At 49.2% G+C, this 14,547-nt stretch overlaps 1 protein-coding gene and 1 long non-coding RNA gene across 2 annotated transcripts; one reads left to right on the plus strand and one right to left on the minus strand.

The window, feature by feature from the left end:
- The first annotated feature begins 4,898 nt into the window (after nt 1-4,898).
- On the plus strand, nt 4,899-8,372 carry LOC120686381 (serine/threonine-protein kinase-like protein CCR4). Its single transcript, XM_039968581.1, has one exon. It carries the CDS (start codon nt 5,285-5,287, stop codon nt 7,652-7,654), a length of 2,370 nt encoding a protein of 789 aa, XP_039824515.1. The 5' UTR covers nt 4,899-5,284; the 3' UTR covers nt 7,655-8,372.
- A 1,423-nt stretch (nt 8,373-9,795) lies between these two features.
- On the minus strand, nt 9,796-11,210 carry LOC120685328. The gene is made up of 3 exons (XR_005679510.1): nt 11,132-11,210; nt 9,903-9,965; nt 9,796-9,820 (listed from the first exon to the last, which is right to left on the minus strand). It is a non-coding gene; the product is annotated as an uncharacterized LOC120685328 (long non-coding RNA).
- Nucleotides 11,211-14,547: the final 3,337 nt, after the last annotated feature.

Consider the following 14,547-nt stretch of genomic DNA (forward strand, 5'->3'; position numbering starts at 1 on the left):
TATGTTTAAATCTTGCCACAAGGGCATGTGAGCTTTTGCTACTCTGGTGTACCATGTTATCCAGCTTTCAGGTGGATTAGGGCCAGGCTCTTAAGCAGTCGGCCCAGAGGTTCAAATCGATGTTTTGACTCACAAAAGGAATCCTATTTGCTTCACAAGAGATCAAATCTGTGGGGTTTTCATGAGTTTGTGGGCCAAGACAGAAAGATTTTGGATTAGAAGGATGCGGCAAAAGGATGTCTGATACCTGAAGTTCAGAAGTTCAGAAATATGTGTATGGTGTCATGTTTCAGAGTTTCAGTTTCAGAAACTTGGTAAGCTGAAGAAAACTGAAAGATTAGGCCGTATATTACCTTCAGGCCGTGGATTGCCGCATCGTGGACTGCAGAGCTTGTCGTTTGAGCTGTAGAATCTGCCATGGTCAGATCTATTGACTTAGGGTTTGATTGTTGGAGATTCTGGTTCGAATTCCGGCTGCCTGGAGAGTTCTTGCTCGGATTTGTAGAGCTTGGTTTTCGAATCACACTCGAGTTTGAGGGTTCGTCGAGTTCGGTTCAGACTGGAAGTGTTATTCTTCTGCGGGTTGCTTCTAGTTTGAATTTCGTCGGCTCTTGGATATTTATAGAAACCTGATGCGTTGCCATCGGCTTTTTGGAAGGTAAATGAAGACACACAAAATTGAAGAAATTCGATTTCATTAAAGGAAAGTTCATTACAAGGAAAGCCGATTTTACAAAAGGAATTAATCCTTCGGCTTTGTGATTCTACCCCTACGATACTACTACTACTACTGTTTGTAGGTACCTAGTACCTACGACGCTTGGGGCTTCGGGCCGGTACATCCCCGCTGCCATCGTCGTCGCTGCCGTCGTCGTCGTCGCTGCTGAAGGTGCTGCTGCCGCCTTCAGACCCGGAGTCGCTCCAGCCGTCGTCGTCGCCGCTGTTCTCCTCCTCAGTATCCTCCTCGGAGGACCCGAGGAACCGGAAGGGCTTTCCGCCCATCGGCTCGTCGTCATCGGAGGGGGAGTCGATCTCCTCTTCCGAGGAAGAGTCGACTCCGTCCGAAGAGGGGTCTTCTTCTTCGTTCTTCTCCGACTCCTCTTGGAACAGGAGCCGGAGGTCTTCTCCTTCAGTCATGGGCTCGACCTCCTCAGAGGCGACCCCGAAATCGAACTCCTCTGCATCCCAGTGCAGAGGAGCCAGCGCCTCATAGGCTGCTGTCGGGTCCCACTCAGGGGTCGGCTCTCGGCTCTCTGGGATAGAGTCGATGGAGGAGGCCGAGAGGGAAGAAGAAGAAGGGGGAGAGGAGGAGGAAGAAGAGGAGTCTCCAAAGGAGTTGGAGCCGGAAGAAGAAGAAATCGCCATTGCTAGTGGTGAAAGATTGGGGTTTCTGCGCTACTGGTTTTGGGAAGAAGAAGGAATTTTGCTGTGGAGAAGAGCCGATTCGGGTGAGATTAAATAGTGAAAAGGTGGAAGATGGATCGGCAGTTTTCACATTCTACGAGGAGCCAGTTGCAGAGACGTTGCGTCTTCCTTGGTGGTTACAGTATGTTTAATGAGCATTAACGGGAAGATGAGGCGACGGATTGGTTTTGGAACTATCATTGCCAAAACCAGGGGGGCATGTGTTATCGCCATAAATTAACAGGGTTAATTTATGGGCCGACATCAAGATGGGCTTAAAGCAGAAGACTAAAGAAGGCTTGTAAATCGGCTCCTGCGTGAGCATATGGGCCACATTGGCCGTGTATCCTTAGATTTAGTTTAAGATTAGAGATAGAGTCCAATCAGGACAAGATTAGTTTAGATTGTTTTCCAAGTCTCCGGACTATAAATATGTACCCTTCGTTATTCATGAAAGAGGGCGTCATCACGACTCACAAACAACAACTCTCGGCGCATCGCCACCCCTAACCCTAGGGTTTCATCCAAGTAAGTGCCATGCTGCCCTGATCGCTTCTTGCGATCAGGGCAGTATTGTTCTTGCTTTTACCTTGGTATTACTCGTACTGAAGCGTTTTTGATGGCGAGTAGTACTAGTTATCTTGATGTTCGTAGCATGGCTATTAGTAGATCCATTGTGCTTTGTTGCTTATCATCTACGAATATCATGTTGTCTCTGTGCAATCACGTTCCGATCTCACGCTAGTTCTTATTGCATAGAATTAGTCGCACAGGGGCAACACCCTGCTTCTTTCATATTTAGTAGATCCAATCTGTTGTGGTTTGCTCTTATCTTAAGAGTTGGCATAATATCTGCTAGGTTAGGCCTTGCAAACGGATTGGATGATCCGGTGGCATAGTAGATGCTTTATCTTAGCCTTGATAGGGATTGTTCCGGGAATCGGCTCTTGCTAGTTCTTAGGCCTCTGTTTTAGGTTGTGGTTTAGTTGTCTGTTACGTTCGCTAGGCCTAGTCACGTGTAAGATGTTCCGATCTAGCAGTGAAGCTGTTACCATCGTGGGTTAGATCAATTAGATTTGACTGAAGCAGTTTTATAGTAATTTGCTCTATTTATCATATCCGGATACAATCAGATCCCGTCTGACACCGGGACTCGATCGGCTCTTCAAAGCCGATGCAAGAGTCATCCCGGGGAGCCGACCACAGCTCGGACTTACGTTTACACGTGTCTTTGCATGCAGGAAACTGTTCGGAGTACGTCTGCACCCTCCTGATCGGGTATAGGTCTGGTGGCACGCCCGGTTTTCCACAAAACCTCCGGGCGCGTGACGGAAATTGCGGGCCGTCGATGAGGGAGCAGTGCCTCTAGCGCCCTAGCAACCTCCCGGCTCTTCGTGTTGCCCGTCGTTGCTCGCCGGTGTGTTTCGGATGACAACAGCGCGGTAGCTACCTCGGCGTGGAGGTGCTGCCCTCGCGCGGCGGCGGCCTCAGTGGCGGGCGTGCTCCGTCCGTGCGACGGCGACCTAGGAGAGGTGGTCGCCTGGCAGCAGTGTTCGGCTCGCTCAGCAATGCCCGCGTGGTGACGGCGACAGGCAGTCTGGGAGGCGAGGTTGGTGGTGGTGGTGGCCCTGGCTGGCAGTGAACTGGGCTTGTGGCGGCTGCGGGCAGTTGGGTGCCGGGAGAAATCCTGCTCGGCGGACGCTGAGCTGACAAAGGCGACGCCTTGGGCTTCGTATTCCTGCTGAGGACTTTGTCAAGGCACCCCTCCTTGCTTCCATGGTGGATTCTCCGGGTGAAAACCTTGCCCAGCTCGGGCGGGTGGCGTTGGCGCAGCTTTGCGTCATGTTCTTCTTGAAGACGCCGCCTTTGGAGTTCCCCTTCTTCCAAGTGTGTTGGAGCCTTCACTTGTTGGTTTGGCGGCGAGCGGTCACGCATAGCGTCGGCCGTGTCGGTGCTAAACCCCAACCATGGTCAACGGGTCATGTGGAACTGTGGGCGGACACCAAGTCTTGGACTCGAGGGGTGGGTGTACGCGGTGGCGGATGGCGGCCAAGAAGTGGACGTTGCCGTAGTGTGGTGAGGGCAGGACCTCCGCTTGGCATTGAGGGCGACGGTTTGGCCGGACCGTGCGCTAGAGGAGACCACGAAGTTGGCAGAGGCCGGCGTGGTAGGAGGTGGCCAGCGGTGGTCTTTTTGGTTGCCGGAGGCCCTATGCGACATTGCTGCTTCTTGACGAGATGGCTGGGTGGCTTGGGCTCCAAAAGTGTTCTATCAGATCTAGTGGACGTTGTGCGGCAGCTGGATGGCTTGCAGCAGCTATTCAACTATCGATTTGACAGCTTGCAGCGACCTATGGCGGCCAGCCTTGCTCGGCGGGTGTTGGTCCAGTGTAGGGCAACTTTGTGAGGAGACGCAAGCGGACTCGATGGTCTGGTAGCTACACAGCTTGCAGCGGACCATGGCAGCTAACCCTGTATAACAGTGGCTAGTCCGGTGTGGGGCATCGTCAGCAACAACGGCGCTGGCGGTGACAATGGTTTATCCTCTGTGGGCCTTCTCCATGGTGATGGTGGTGCGTTTCTGGTGCTCGAGCATTGGCGACGTGAAGTGTTTCCGGTGGGATGCTTCCCCAATCCAACCTTCTGGGGCTGTATGTGTGTTGCGGTGTTGATGTCCCAATCCGACCCGCTAGTTGCTAGTTATTTTTCTCTACTTTCTCTTTGTTTTGCCTGATTATGGCCTCCCAGAGTCATAATCTTGTATTTTTCTGCTATATTACTATATAAATTTTGCTATGCATCTAGACATAACATATATATATCTAATTGCATAAAACTTATGCATCTAAAAAATCAAAATATCTAATAATTTAGAATGGAGAGAGTACTTTAAAAAATTATATTTATGCATTACCAATGTTAAGAAACACAGAGAGAAAGAGAGAGAGCAAGAAGAGGAGAATATTTGTGGTATGGCAAAATCCCATCCTCGCTGATTAGTTGGTAGGACGAGTAGTATGAGCCAAATAAACCAGCTCATCAGTCACCTCACCTTTCAATCACTCCAAACGGAGTAGTTTGGTTTGGGCGCGAAAAAAATTTGGTGAAACTTTTCAGCATTTTGATCACTAATTAGAGATATTAAATGAAATCTAATTACAGAACCGCTTCCACAATCATGGTACTGTAGCAGTTACCGTATTTAACGAGACCTTTGATTGTACGATTAGAAAATGATTAGAGCATCATTATTGTAATATTACTGCATCTAAACATGAACTAATTAAGCTTATTAGATTCGACTCGCAAACTTGCATCTATCTGTGAAAATTTTTACAAATAAATTTCATTTAATACGCTATACATGTAACATTCCTTGGTGAAAAATATCGCGGTTTTTAGCCAAACATGACCAAATCCACTATCCAGAGCCCGAATGACCTCCCTGCAACAGTAACCTGAGAATTCGTAACCTGACCGGCGGGTGCCCAGTTGTTTTCCCAGATCCGCGCGCATCCCACCGGAAGCAAGCCGCGATCCCCTGCCACATGCGCCGCCTGACACCGCAATCTTGTCCTGCCCTAATCGTCGCCAATTTAGTAACCAATTACCGACGCTAATCGCCAACGTCACCCACTGATCACTGCAGCTCGATCGCTTCATCTTGATGGATGGATGCAGCCGGTGAAGGAGTGGGGATGAGCAGAGCAGCGGAGTGACAAGGGCGGGCGGTTGAGCTGAGCAGCCAGAGGCCAGAGCATGCCACTCACCAAATCCACCACCTGACGCGGCCACACCTGTCCCGGCTCCCGCCTTACCATGTCCCCCCACCTGCCGCTCCCCCTCCCCCGCTCCCGCCCCGCACGCCGCTGCGCGCTCCCATGCCGCCGCCGCAGCGCCGGTTGCTCCATGGCTTCCTCTCCGTGTTCCTCCTCCTGCCCCTGCTCGCTCGGTGGCGGCCCGCGGCGGCGTCCGCGCTCTCGACCTTCGCGCTGGCACGGGCGGGCGACGCGACCATAGTGTGCGGCCTCCTGCCGTCGCCGTCCTCGCCGCTGCTGGCGGACCTCAACTGCACGGCGGCGGGCGGCGACCACGCGCGCCAGGAGACTTACCCGTCGTCGCACCCCTTCGCGGCGCTGGCGGGCGGGGAGGACTTCCTCTGCGCCGTGGGGCCGTCCGGGGAGCGCGCCGACGCCGTCGACATGCGCTGGTGGGACCTGTCGCCCGGCGCCGGCGGCCGGGCCAAGCGGGTCTACTCCGGCCCGCCGCTCCGCGCGCTGGCCGCCGGGGAGTACCGCGTCTGCGGGGTGCTCCGCAGCGGGGAGCTCCACTGCTGGCGGTGGCGCGGGCTCGGCATCCCCGGGGACCTCCGCTTCGTCGCCGCGGCCGTCGGGGACGGCTTCGTGTGCGGCATCCTCCGGGACGCGGCGTCCATCCGCTGCTTCGGGAACGACACGGCGGACCCGGCCGTCGCCGGAGCGCCGGCGGGCGGGAGCTACGACGTGGTGACGGCCTGCGGCACCCGCGCGTGCGCGCTCTCCACGGCGGGGGCGCTCACGTGCTGGGGCCGCGGGAGGCCGGGCCTCGCGGGCGGCGGCGCGGCCGCCGGGTACGCCGCGCTGGCATTGGGCGAGGACGGCGTCTGCGGCCTGCGCACCAACGGCACCATCCGCTGCTTCGGCCGCGGCGTCGCCTCGCCGCCGGGCAGCCTCGCCGGCGCGCAGTACCTCGACGTCAAGGCGCAGGGCAAGGCGTTCTGCGGCGTCCTCATGGCCAACTACTCCCTCGTCTGCTGGGGCGGCCGCGAGTTCAACGACACCAACCGCCTCGTCTTCCGCCGCGTCATGCCGGGCCCCTGCGCGCCCATGTCCTCCTGCAAATGCGGCGTCCTCGCGGGCTCCGCCAACATCTGCCCCGCCGGGAGCTGCGTCTGCATGGACTGCGCCTTCCAGTTCAACCTCGCCGTGCCCAACGCGTCGCAGGGTGGCCGGAGCAGGAGGGCCGTGTGGATCGCCGTCGCGGCGGGGGCGGCTGGTCTCCTCGCGCTCCTGGTGGCATTGCAGTTCGCGGTGCTCCTTTGGTGCCGCCGCCGCCGCCGCCGCCGCCGCCGCAGGAACGAGCAGGATGCCGCCGGCAACGTGCAGCAGTCGCTGATCCCGCCGCGGCTCGGGTCCAGCAGGAGCAAGGGCCCGGGCAGCGTGGTGGAGCACTTCACGCTGGAGATGCTCCACGCCGCGACGGACGGCTTCTCCGACGAGTCCCGGATCGGGACGGGGAGCTTCGGGTCCGTGTACCGCGGCACGCTCTCCGACGGGCGCGAGGTGGCGATCAAGCGCGCCGAGGACTCGGCCAAGGCGTCGAGCTCGGCGGCGCGCCCGGCGCGGCGGCGCGACCGCGAGACGGCGTTCAACTCGGAGCTGACCGCGCTGGCCCGCGCCAACCACAAGAACATCGTGTGCCTGCTGGGCTGCTGCGCCGACTCCGGCGAGCGCGTGCTTGTGTACGAGTTCATGGCGAACGGCACGCTGCACGACCAGCTCCACAGCCGCACCCCCATGGCCCCCGCCGTGGCGTCGTGGCGCGGCCGCCTCACCATCGCGCTCGACGCCGCGCGGGGCATCGAGTACATGCACGTCTACGCCGTGCCGCCGATCATCCACCGCGACGTCAAGTCCGCCAACATCCTGCTCGACGACGCGTGGACGGCCAAGATCGCCGACTTCGGGCTGTCCTCCGTGCTGGACCCCGCCGCCGGCGCCTGCGGCGACGGCAGCGGCACCCCGCGGGAGCCGCTCTACACCGGCGGCACGGTGGGGTACATGGACCCGGAGTACTACCGGCTGCAGCACCTGACGGACAAGAGCGACGTGTACAGCTTTGGCGTGGTGCTGCTGGAGCTCATGTCCGGGTGCCGCGTCGTGCAGCGCTACGCCGAGAGCGTGACGCCCAAGAACGTCGTCGAGTTCGCCGTGCCGCACATCCTCGCCGACGACGTCGCGCGGGTCCTCGACCCGCGCCTGCCGCCGCCCACGCCCGACGAGGCCGAGGCGCTGGCCTACGTGGGCTACCTCGCGGCCGACTGCGTGGGCCCCATTGGGTGCGACCGCCCGTCCATGACCGAGGTCGTGGACGCCCTGGAGCGCGCCCTCGCCGCCTGCGGCGCGGCCCCGCTCTCCCGCGCCGGCACCGGCCGCCGCCCCGTGCTCTCCCGCTCCGGCACCGACCAGTTCGACCTCACCGACACCGACTAGCCCGCCGCCGCCGCCGTCGCCATTGCTGACGGAACGCAGCCGTTCGCGTCGCGTCATCGGGCACTTCACGCGCCCTAGTGCCCGCCAACTGCAAACCGACGCACGCGCGTCGCCATTGGGGACACCAGATCGTCCTGTCCCTGGGCCATGGCTTCTCCATTGACAAGAAAAAAAAGGAAAAAGGCAATCAAGCAACAGGGGAATCAGAAGCCACAGATCCGACGCCGACATCTTCCCCGGCGCCGCTGCGAAATCAACGGTCTGATTTCTTCTTCGTGGGACAAACCTTGGTCCGATTGACTCGCGAACAACCTCTCCACAGCGACGCGGCACCGGATCCGGCATGGCCGTCGTGCGGGTGAAACGAATTGACGGGACCCGGCACGACGACGGGAAAGATCATTCTTTCTTTCTTTCTCTCCCCTTTTCTTCTCCCTTGGTGTATTCGTTGTGTCTCTGCTTTCGGCATTTCCCTCTCCGGCGGTTTCCAGATTCTTTACCAATGTGAATAGATAGATCAGTGACAGAGATTGAGAAAATAGGATCACGATTTACAATTGCTTCAATTTTTTTCCCCAATGAAGATTACTAGGACTTGTTCATGTCCGTTATTCATTGAACGGAATTTTTTCTTCCGCTTGCAACAGAATGAACAGCATGCACTGTATAAACACCAAGGCTCAGATATATTTAAAAACATGTGAATTGGTTGATTGAATGATTGCATCCTTGAAAGGGTTAGTGATGTTGACATGGTTGATGGTTCGTTATGTGCATTGCTGCGGCCAAAAGGATCAAAAGGGATCTTTTCCTGCATCCAGTGCTTGCTCATCTTTCTTGCTTTCCTGCAAACGCTTTCACTTGTGCAAATCTGAAGTTGTTAATCGCCTTGTCAGTTCAGGATTCAGCTCGGAGTGGGGGAGCACTGCATCCATCACCTTTTGGGCAGGCACATGAACTGCAGTTGCTTTTTGGAACATGGTAGCAACGGGGCTAGTAGCTAATAACCGGTTTCCAATTCAGAACAGAGGAATTCTTTTTCCTTCGCCATTAGTTCTGCCTACCTAATAGCTAGGATTCGATTTAACGCATAGGCTGAAATGTAAAAATGGCTATGAAGTATGAAAGTATCTAGGCTTTGGGATATATGCATATGGAATACTAGCTAGGATCCCGGATTTTATGGATAGAGTAGGATGGATATTGTATTATACTAGACAGAGAATTTATCCACGAATTGAGCAGCTAAGCCAGTCTTGGGGTAAAAGTACATTGCTGAACATCAGCGGGTCTCATAGATCGCCTCATGCGAGTTCATATAGGATTTTTAATTAGGTGGTGGAGAGAGAGGGGAGAGAGAACAAAGTGGTTGTTTTGCGAGACAACCGCCTCAAGACTAAAATTTAGAACTATGTGATGATTTTTTCTCAATATTGTACGAGTTGTTACACTACAAGAAAAAACCTCTATAGATACGCTTTAATTTTGTCATAGCTATGCTTTACTTCATCTCTAATGGAGTGTAGATATGTTTTAGCAAAGTGTATCTGCAGTGTCTCCGCATGGACCGTGTCAAGATTTGTAGAGACGCTTGTTTAAACATGTCTAGAAATGATGAGACGCTTTGTAGCTACACTAGATGTGTGTCTACACATATAAACATGTTTTAGTACATGCATTTACATTGCGCATCTACCAATGTAGACACATTATGTAGTGACATTCTATTGCGTGCTAAGAAACATAGATGTGCTTTTAGAACTGTGTTTACATCCGTATCTACTTATGTAGAGACGTTGTGCTTGAGTGTTTAGAAATAGTGGTCCACGCTAATACATTGGCATATTGTGCTCGTATTAAAAATGAATATACCCTCAAACAATTTTTGACAAACATGGAGATTTGCAATAAATATTTCAGTATAGGTCCACAAAACATAAGGCCATTGCAGTCACTAGAGGCAATAAACTTGTATTACGAACAAGTGCATTTAATACAATCAAACATCCATCGAAATAAAGTATATACACAGTCATTTTAGGCTTGCATGATTTGTCAAGCAGCATAAATCTATCTAGAAACTATCCCTAGGTATGCATGAGTTTTCTTTACACAGAAAACAGTATAATAGCTGATCGACCATCTTCAGTCCATGAGATCTTTTGTCTGCAAAGTAAGAGAAAAAGGAGAGGAGATTATAACAATTTAAAGTGACGAAGAATCAAGCATAATAGGTTGTGGGAACAACCGAAGAATGCAAATCACCAAGTTGTCATGCACGTCTTGGAGTTGAGATCTTAGGCCTTCTCACCTAAAAAATATGGAACCATTGAAATCAGTAACAAGATTTAGTAAAATTAATCAACTGGAGTGTACTTGATCAGTATGGAAATAAGCTTACACGTGATTTTGGCCAAGCAATAACATAGCCTATGGCATCTCTTACTGTGTGAATATTTTCAAATGGTCTAGGCAAATTCTCATCCCCAATGTCACTGACAACATGAACAGTAACAGCGACATATTCATTTCCAAGCATGTTTCCACCGACCACATGTGTGCTATCGGTAGCCACTAAATTTCCTTTGGCCACAGCTTTGTTTTCATGCCTCATTGACATCAAATAGACTTGCTTTTGTTCCTACCATATTGGAGACATTGCATTCTATTATTTATCTGAACATGTAACCACATTTGTTTAAAATAATAACAATGCAAATAGAATCATATGGATACTGGCCGACTATGATCCGCTACTTTTTTTGTTTTGAGATCCCTGTAATAGAAATGAATCATCAACATGTAATTTTGTTGTCCATAGGAAGCTGTACTGTCAAGTTACTTCAAGTCATGCTCTGGACATACCTGTACTAGTTTTGTTAGGTACTCACGACGTAAAGCTAAACCTGCATAGCTCTTATTTCCTGTACTACGATTCTCAATATACACAGGCTGCAATTAATGTTCAGATCAGTTGCATGCTTTAAAAAGTATTGTAAAAAGTTATTGGCATGGTCTATACTATGATAGAATATGTGCTAACATACCCTTGCAGCCATGCTCTCATGTGAAGATGAATTAGCATAACTCTTGTTGGTTTTAGTGGCTTCAATATTACTCTGCAAACATGATGGTTGCATGTTGTAATTAACCATGATAGTTTCAAAACAATTAACAAGATCTTACATTTGATAGTTGTGGATAAAATACTAAATGAATTAGACACTGCATCACCTGCACAGTAGTTTTGGGAGGCTGAGCATTAGCACTGGATACTTCATGGTTGTCATTAGAATCATGCTCATCACTATCATTAGAATCAGACTAGTTATCATTGTCACGCAGTCTTTCAACCTAAAAAAATAGGGCACATCACTTAAAAAATAAGAATAAAGACAACACATGAAACATGGCACATAGTGCATAAATATATCTCAGTCATCTCTTCCAAAGGAAAGACATGGCACAGGTGCTTACATTATCATTTTTTGATGCCACCATTTTGGTTATCCAATCCTCTCCAGGAAACTTTTGTTTCAAGAATGCATCTATGCGGTCCACCTTATCACTCATGTGTTCCATCTGATTTTTCACTCCTTTTTATTTCGGAGTGATTGACTTCATTCACAGATTGCCTGATAAAAGCTAGACCTTGAGAGACCTTTATGTGGCTCCAATACTTATCATCATAGTACCCACGTGGTTTTGATTCCTTAGCAATGACATTATCAAACACCTCATCATAATCTTCAGCTGAAATATTGCCATTGTTCTGCTCTTTCCGTTTTGCTAGTTCTTCAAAAGAGGTATCCTGTTGAACATGAGGACATTGTGCATGAGCTCCACATTTTGATATGCATGCTTTGAAAACAAAAATGCTAGAGAGCCCTAAAGAAGAGTTAATGGGGATAGTAAGACATAGCAGCAGCTAGCAGCCAAGGCAACCTATAAATTAGATGGCTAATGCGAGTTTGCAGGACTATGGGGAGGCATGTGTGTAGTAACTGGTCAACTAATAGTTTGTGCTATCTTTAGTAATCCGTCTTGAAATGAGCATATGCAGAGGCATTAAATTACAAAATTAATTTTAGATTCAATGCAGATAATAAGAAAGGAAAAATACTATTACTATCTGCACATTGCGATTAGCATATCTGCCATCCTTTTTCATATGAGCTTTATCCCATAACTCAATCCTGTGGACCCTTCCTTTCTTTTGTTCTTCCTACAAAACATGGTAAGATGAAGTTCCAATAATTGTCAATTAGAAGACCCTCTTAAATTGTCATATAACAACAAAATTTACAAGAGAGCAGGTATCACCATCTCCTTTTTCAGCCTAGCATGGCTTTTTCTTCCAGTTGTGTGTGGATTCTTCTGTTCATTTGTGCACCGAGAGTTCTTTGCACATAATCGCTACAAATATAGTAAACTAAATCTGTAATTTCTATATCACATGTATTGGAACACAATATAAATGGTAGATATTGAGGCTCACCATATGTTTTTCTTCACACCATATTCCAACAAGAGCACTCCATTGATGTTCATTGACATCTTCTGGCTTATCTTTCATTATTTCATCCAGGGACCTTTCTTGTGGATTGAAGTATTGTTTCCTCAACTTAGATTTGAATGCTCTCCATCTATTGTTAACAGTTCGTAGGATCCAGTCCCTCGTAAGTTGTATTGTTTCAGCAGGATAGATAAATTTCTCCTTCAATAGAAATAGCAAAATGTTAGCACGTAGCACCCATATCAAACATAAGAATCACATTGGCAATAGGGATTTACCTCAACATCTCTAATTATGCTCTGCTTATAACCACAATAGTTTACTGTCCCATCTTTCAATGTGCAATGGTGCAAAGTTTGGTTTCATTGCCAGGTCTCCAAGGTACTGACCAAAAATAGAAGCTGATCTTTCATTTGGCACCCCATTTTCATCAGTCCCCACCATTACCTTTCCTCCACGTGACCGCAACAAATCTGAAACTCTAAAATCCCCTAGAATTTGTCGCACCTCTCCATTTGGCCCTAATGCATGGAACATAATATGATCCTTAAATGTTAAACATCAAGGAAAGATAGTTGTGTGCAACAAAATATGTCAAACTTACAGATCATCTTAATAGGCCTTGCAGGTGGCTTAGGCAACCCAGGTAAAGCATTATCAACCACTGGAGGTCCCTGTAAATTGTCCTCGTTGACATGCTCATTGCAGGCATTATTCCCTTGCATGAGTACTGCAGCATCAAGGTTCAAGTTTCGAACTCGTAGAGGCCCTCTCGCCATAATTTCTTTGGTAAAGAAAAACAATAGGAATCAATAGTGGATTAATGATAGTAGAACTTGTACCCTGCCAAAGGACTGTTAAACACCTTGGTTACAAAATTTCAATCATAACTAAGAACTGAAACCATATGAAATGTGTGCAACAAAAACCAATTAAATCAAGTACTTCGTACACACAACATTGCCACCATTGGTCTAATACCACAGAAAATACAAAAACTAGGTTTGCATGTTGCAGGTCTAGGTCAACCGATGCACCATTTATTATTTATAATGGTGTATATATGGAGACAAATGAGCATCCAGCACACATAACTAAATAACTTCCCGTCCCAGTCTTTCATGGCCATAATTACTTCCCAAGTGAGCTAACAGATATGATAGATACAGCAACCACGGCAGAAATTTGGCCTAGAGAGAGAGAGAGAGAGAGAGAGAGAGAGAGAGAGATGTCTCGATCTATATGGTGGTGACACAAATATCAGAGATTAATGGTTCAACTTCAAGAGATGGGATTCATGTGGAGATGCGGCAGAAGTAAAGGATGAGGATGCAAAAAAAAATCTGGAACAACCAACTAACTAGTCTATGATTAAGAAAACATCTGATTAATTCAATCTGAACTACGAAAGCAGACTCCTCAATCTAGGTAGGAGCACAGGTTGGGCCGAAGTGGGGATTGTTGTGCATGTGTTGTTCAGAGGTGAGGGTCGCGCAGATATGGGTAGGGGATCGCCATCGCCTCGGCTTTGGGTCCCCTCTCCACGACTGCCCCAAGATCGCTCATGCGCACTGCATTCTACAAACCGTGATTGGACACATTGGGAATCTATTCCGAAACCCTAGATTGATTTAACAAGAGAAGAGGAAAAGGAGAATCGAAATTGAGATCACCTGTGCATGGAGAAGATACAACCGGAGAATGGAGTTCAGATCACCCTGGGCATGGAGAAGAGGAGAGAGCAGGATGCGGGAGATGGGGTTTCGGGGAGATGGAGGGGTTCGTGGGATGAGATAAGGACTGTAAGTTAGATCCTTGTTCCCTCCCAAATTAAAAGCGGGAAGGAAAGAAAAATTGTGGCGGCAAATGAAAAAAAATATTCAGAAGAGAACTGATGGAGTGGTGGCTCGCGGGAAAAAAAAACAAAACACTAATGTGGCTGCTCTCCATTTACCGTGAATTCTTTATTTTGTGAAAATGTATGCTTTTTTGAAAAGCTGTCCATCCTTTTATTATATACTACTCCTTCCATCCAAAATATATTTACATTTATAGCTTTTTCTAAAATCAAACTTTTTGAACTTTGACCAAAAAATATCTCTAAAAATAAAAAAATTATATAGAAAATGTTACATATTATGATAGTTGATTTCATAATAAATCTACTAACATAATTTTTATATTATTAATCTTTATAATTACTTTGTTGCAGTCAAAGTTGAAAAGATTTGACTTTGAAAAAGTTTGAACGTAGCTATATTTTGGAACGAAGGGAGTAGTAAAATGCACGTGTGGCATGCACGTGTTTTGAAAAAGCATTGCCTGATTCTAAATTGTAACAAATCCGGTCACCTATTAGTGAACACAAAAAAGTGTA

Source organism: Panicum virgatum, chromosome 8N (genome assembly GCF_016808335.1).
Source record: "Panicum virgatum strain AP13 chromosome 8N, P.virgatum_v5, whole genome shotgun sequence".
Lineage (NCBI taxonomy): Eukaryota > Viridiplantae > Streptophyta > Magnoliopsida > Poales > Poaceae > Panicum > Panicum virgatum.

Coding starts and splice junctions, on each gene's coding strand:
- LOC120686381 (XM_039968581.1), top strand. CDS start 5,285: ATGCCGCCGCCGCAGCGCCGGTTGCTCCATGGCTTCCTCTCCGTGTTC.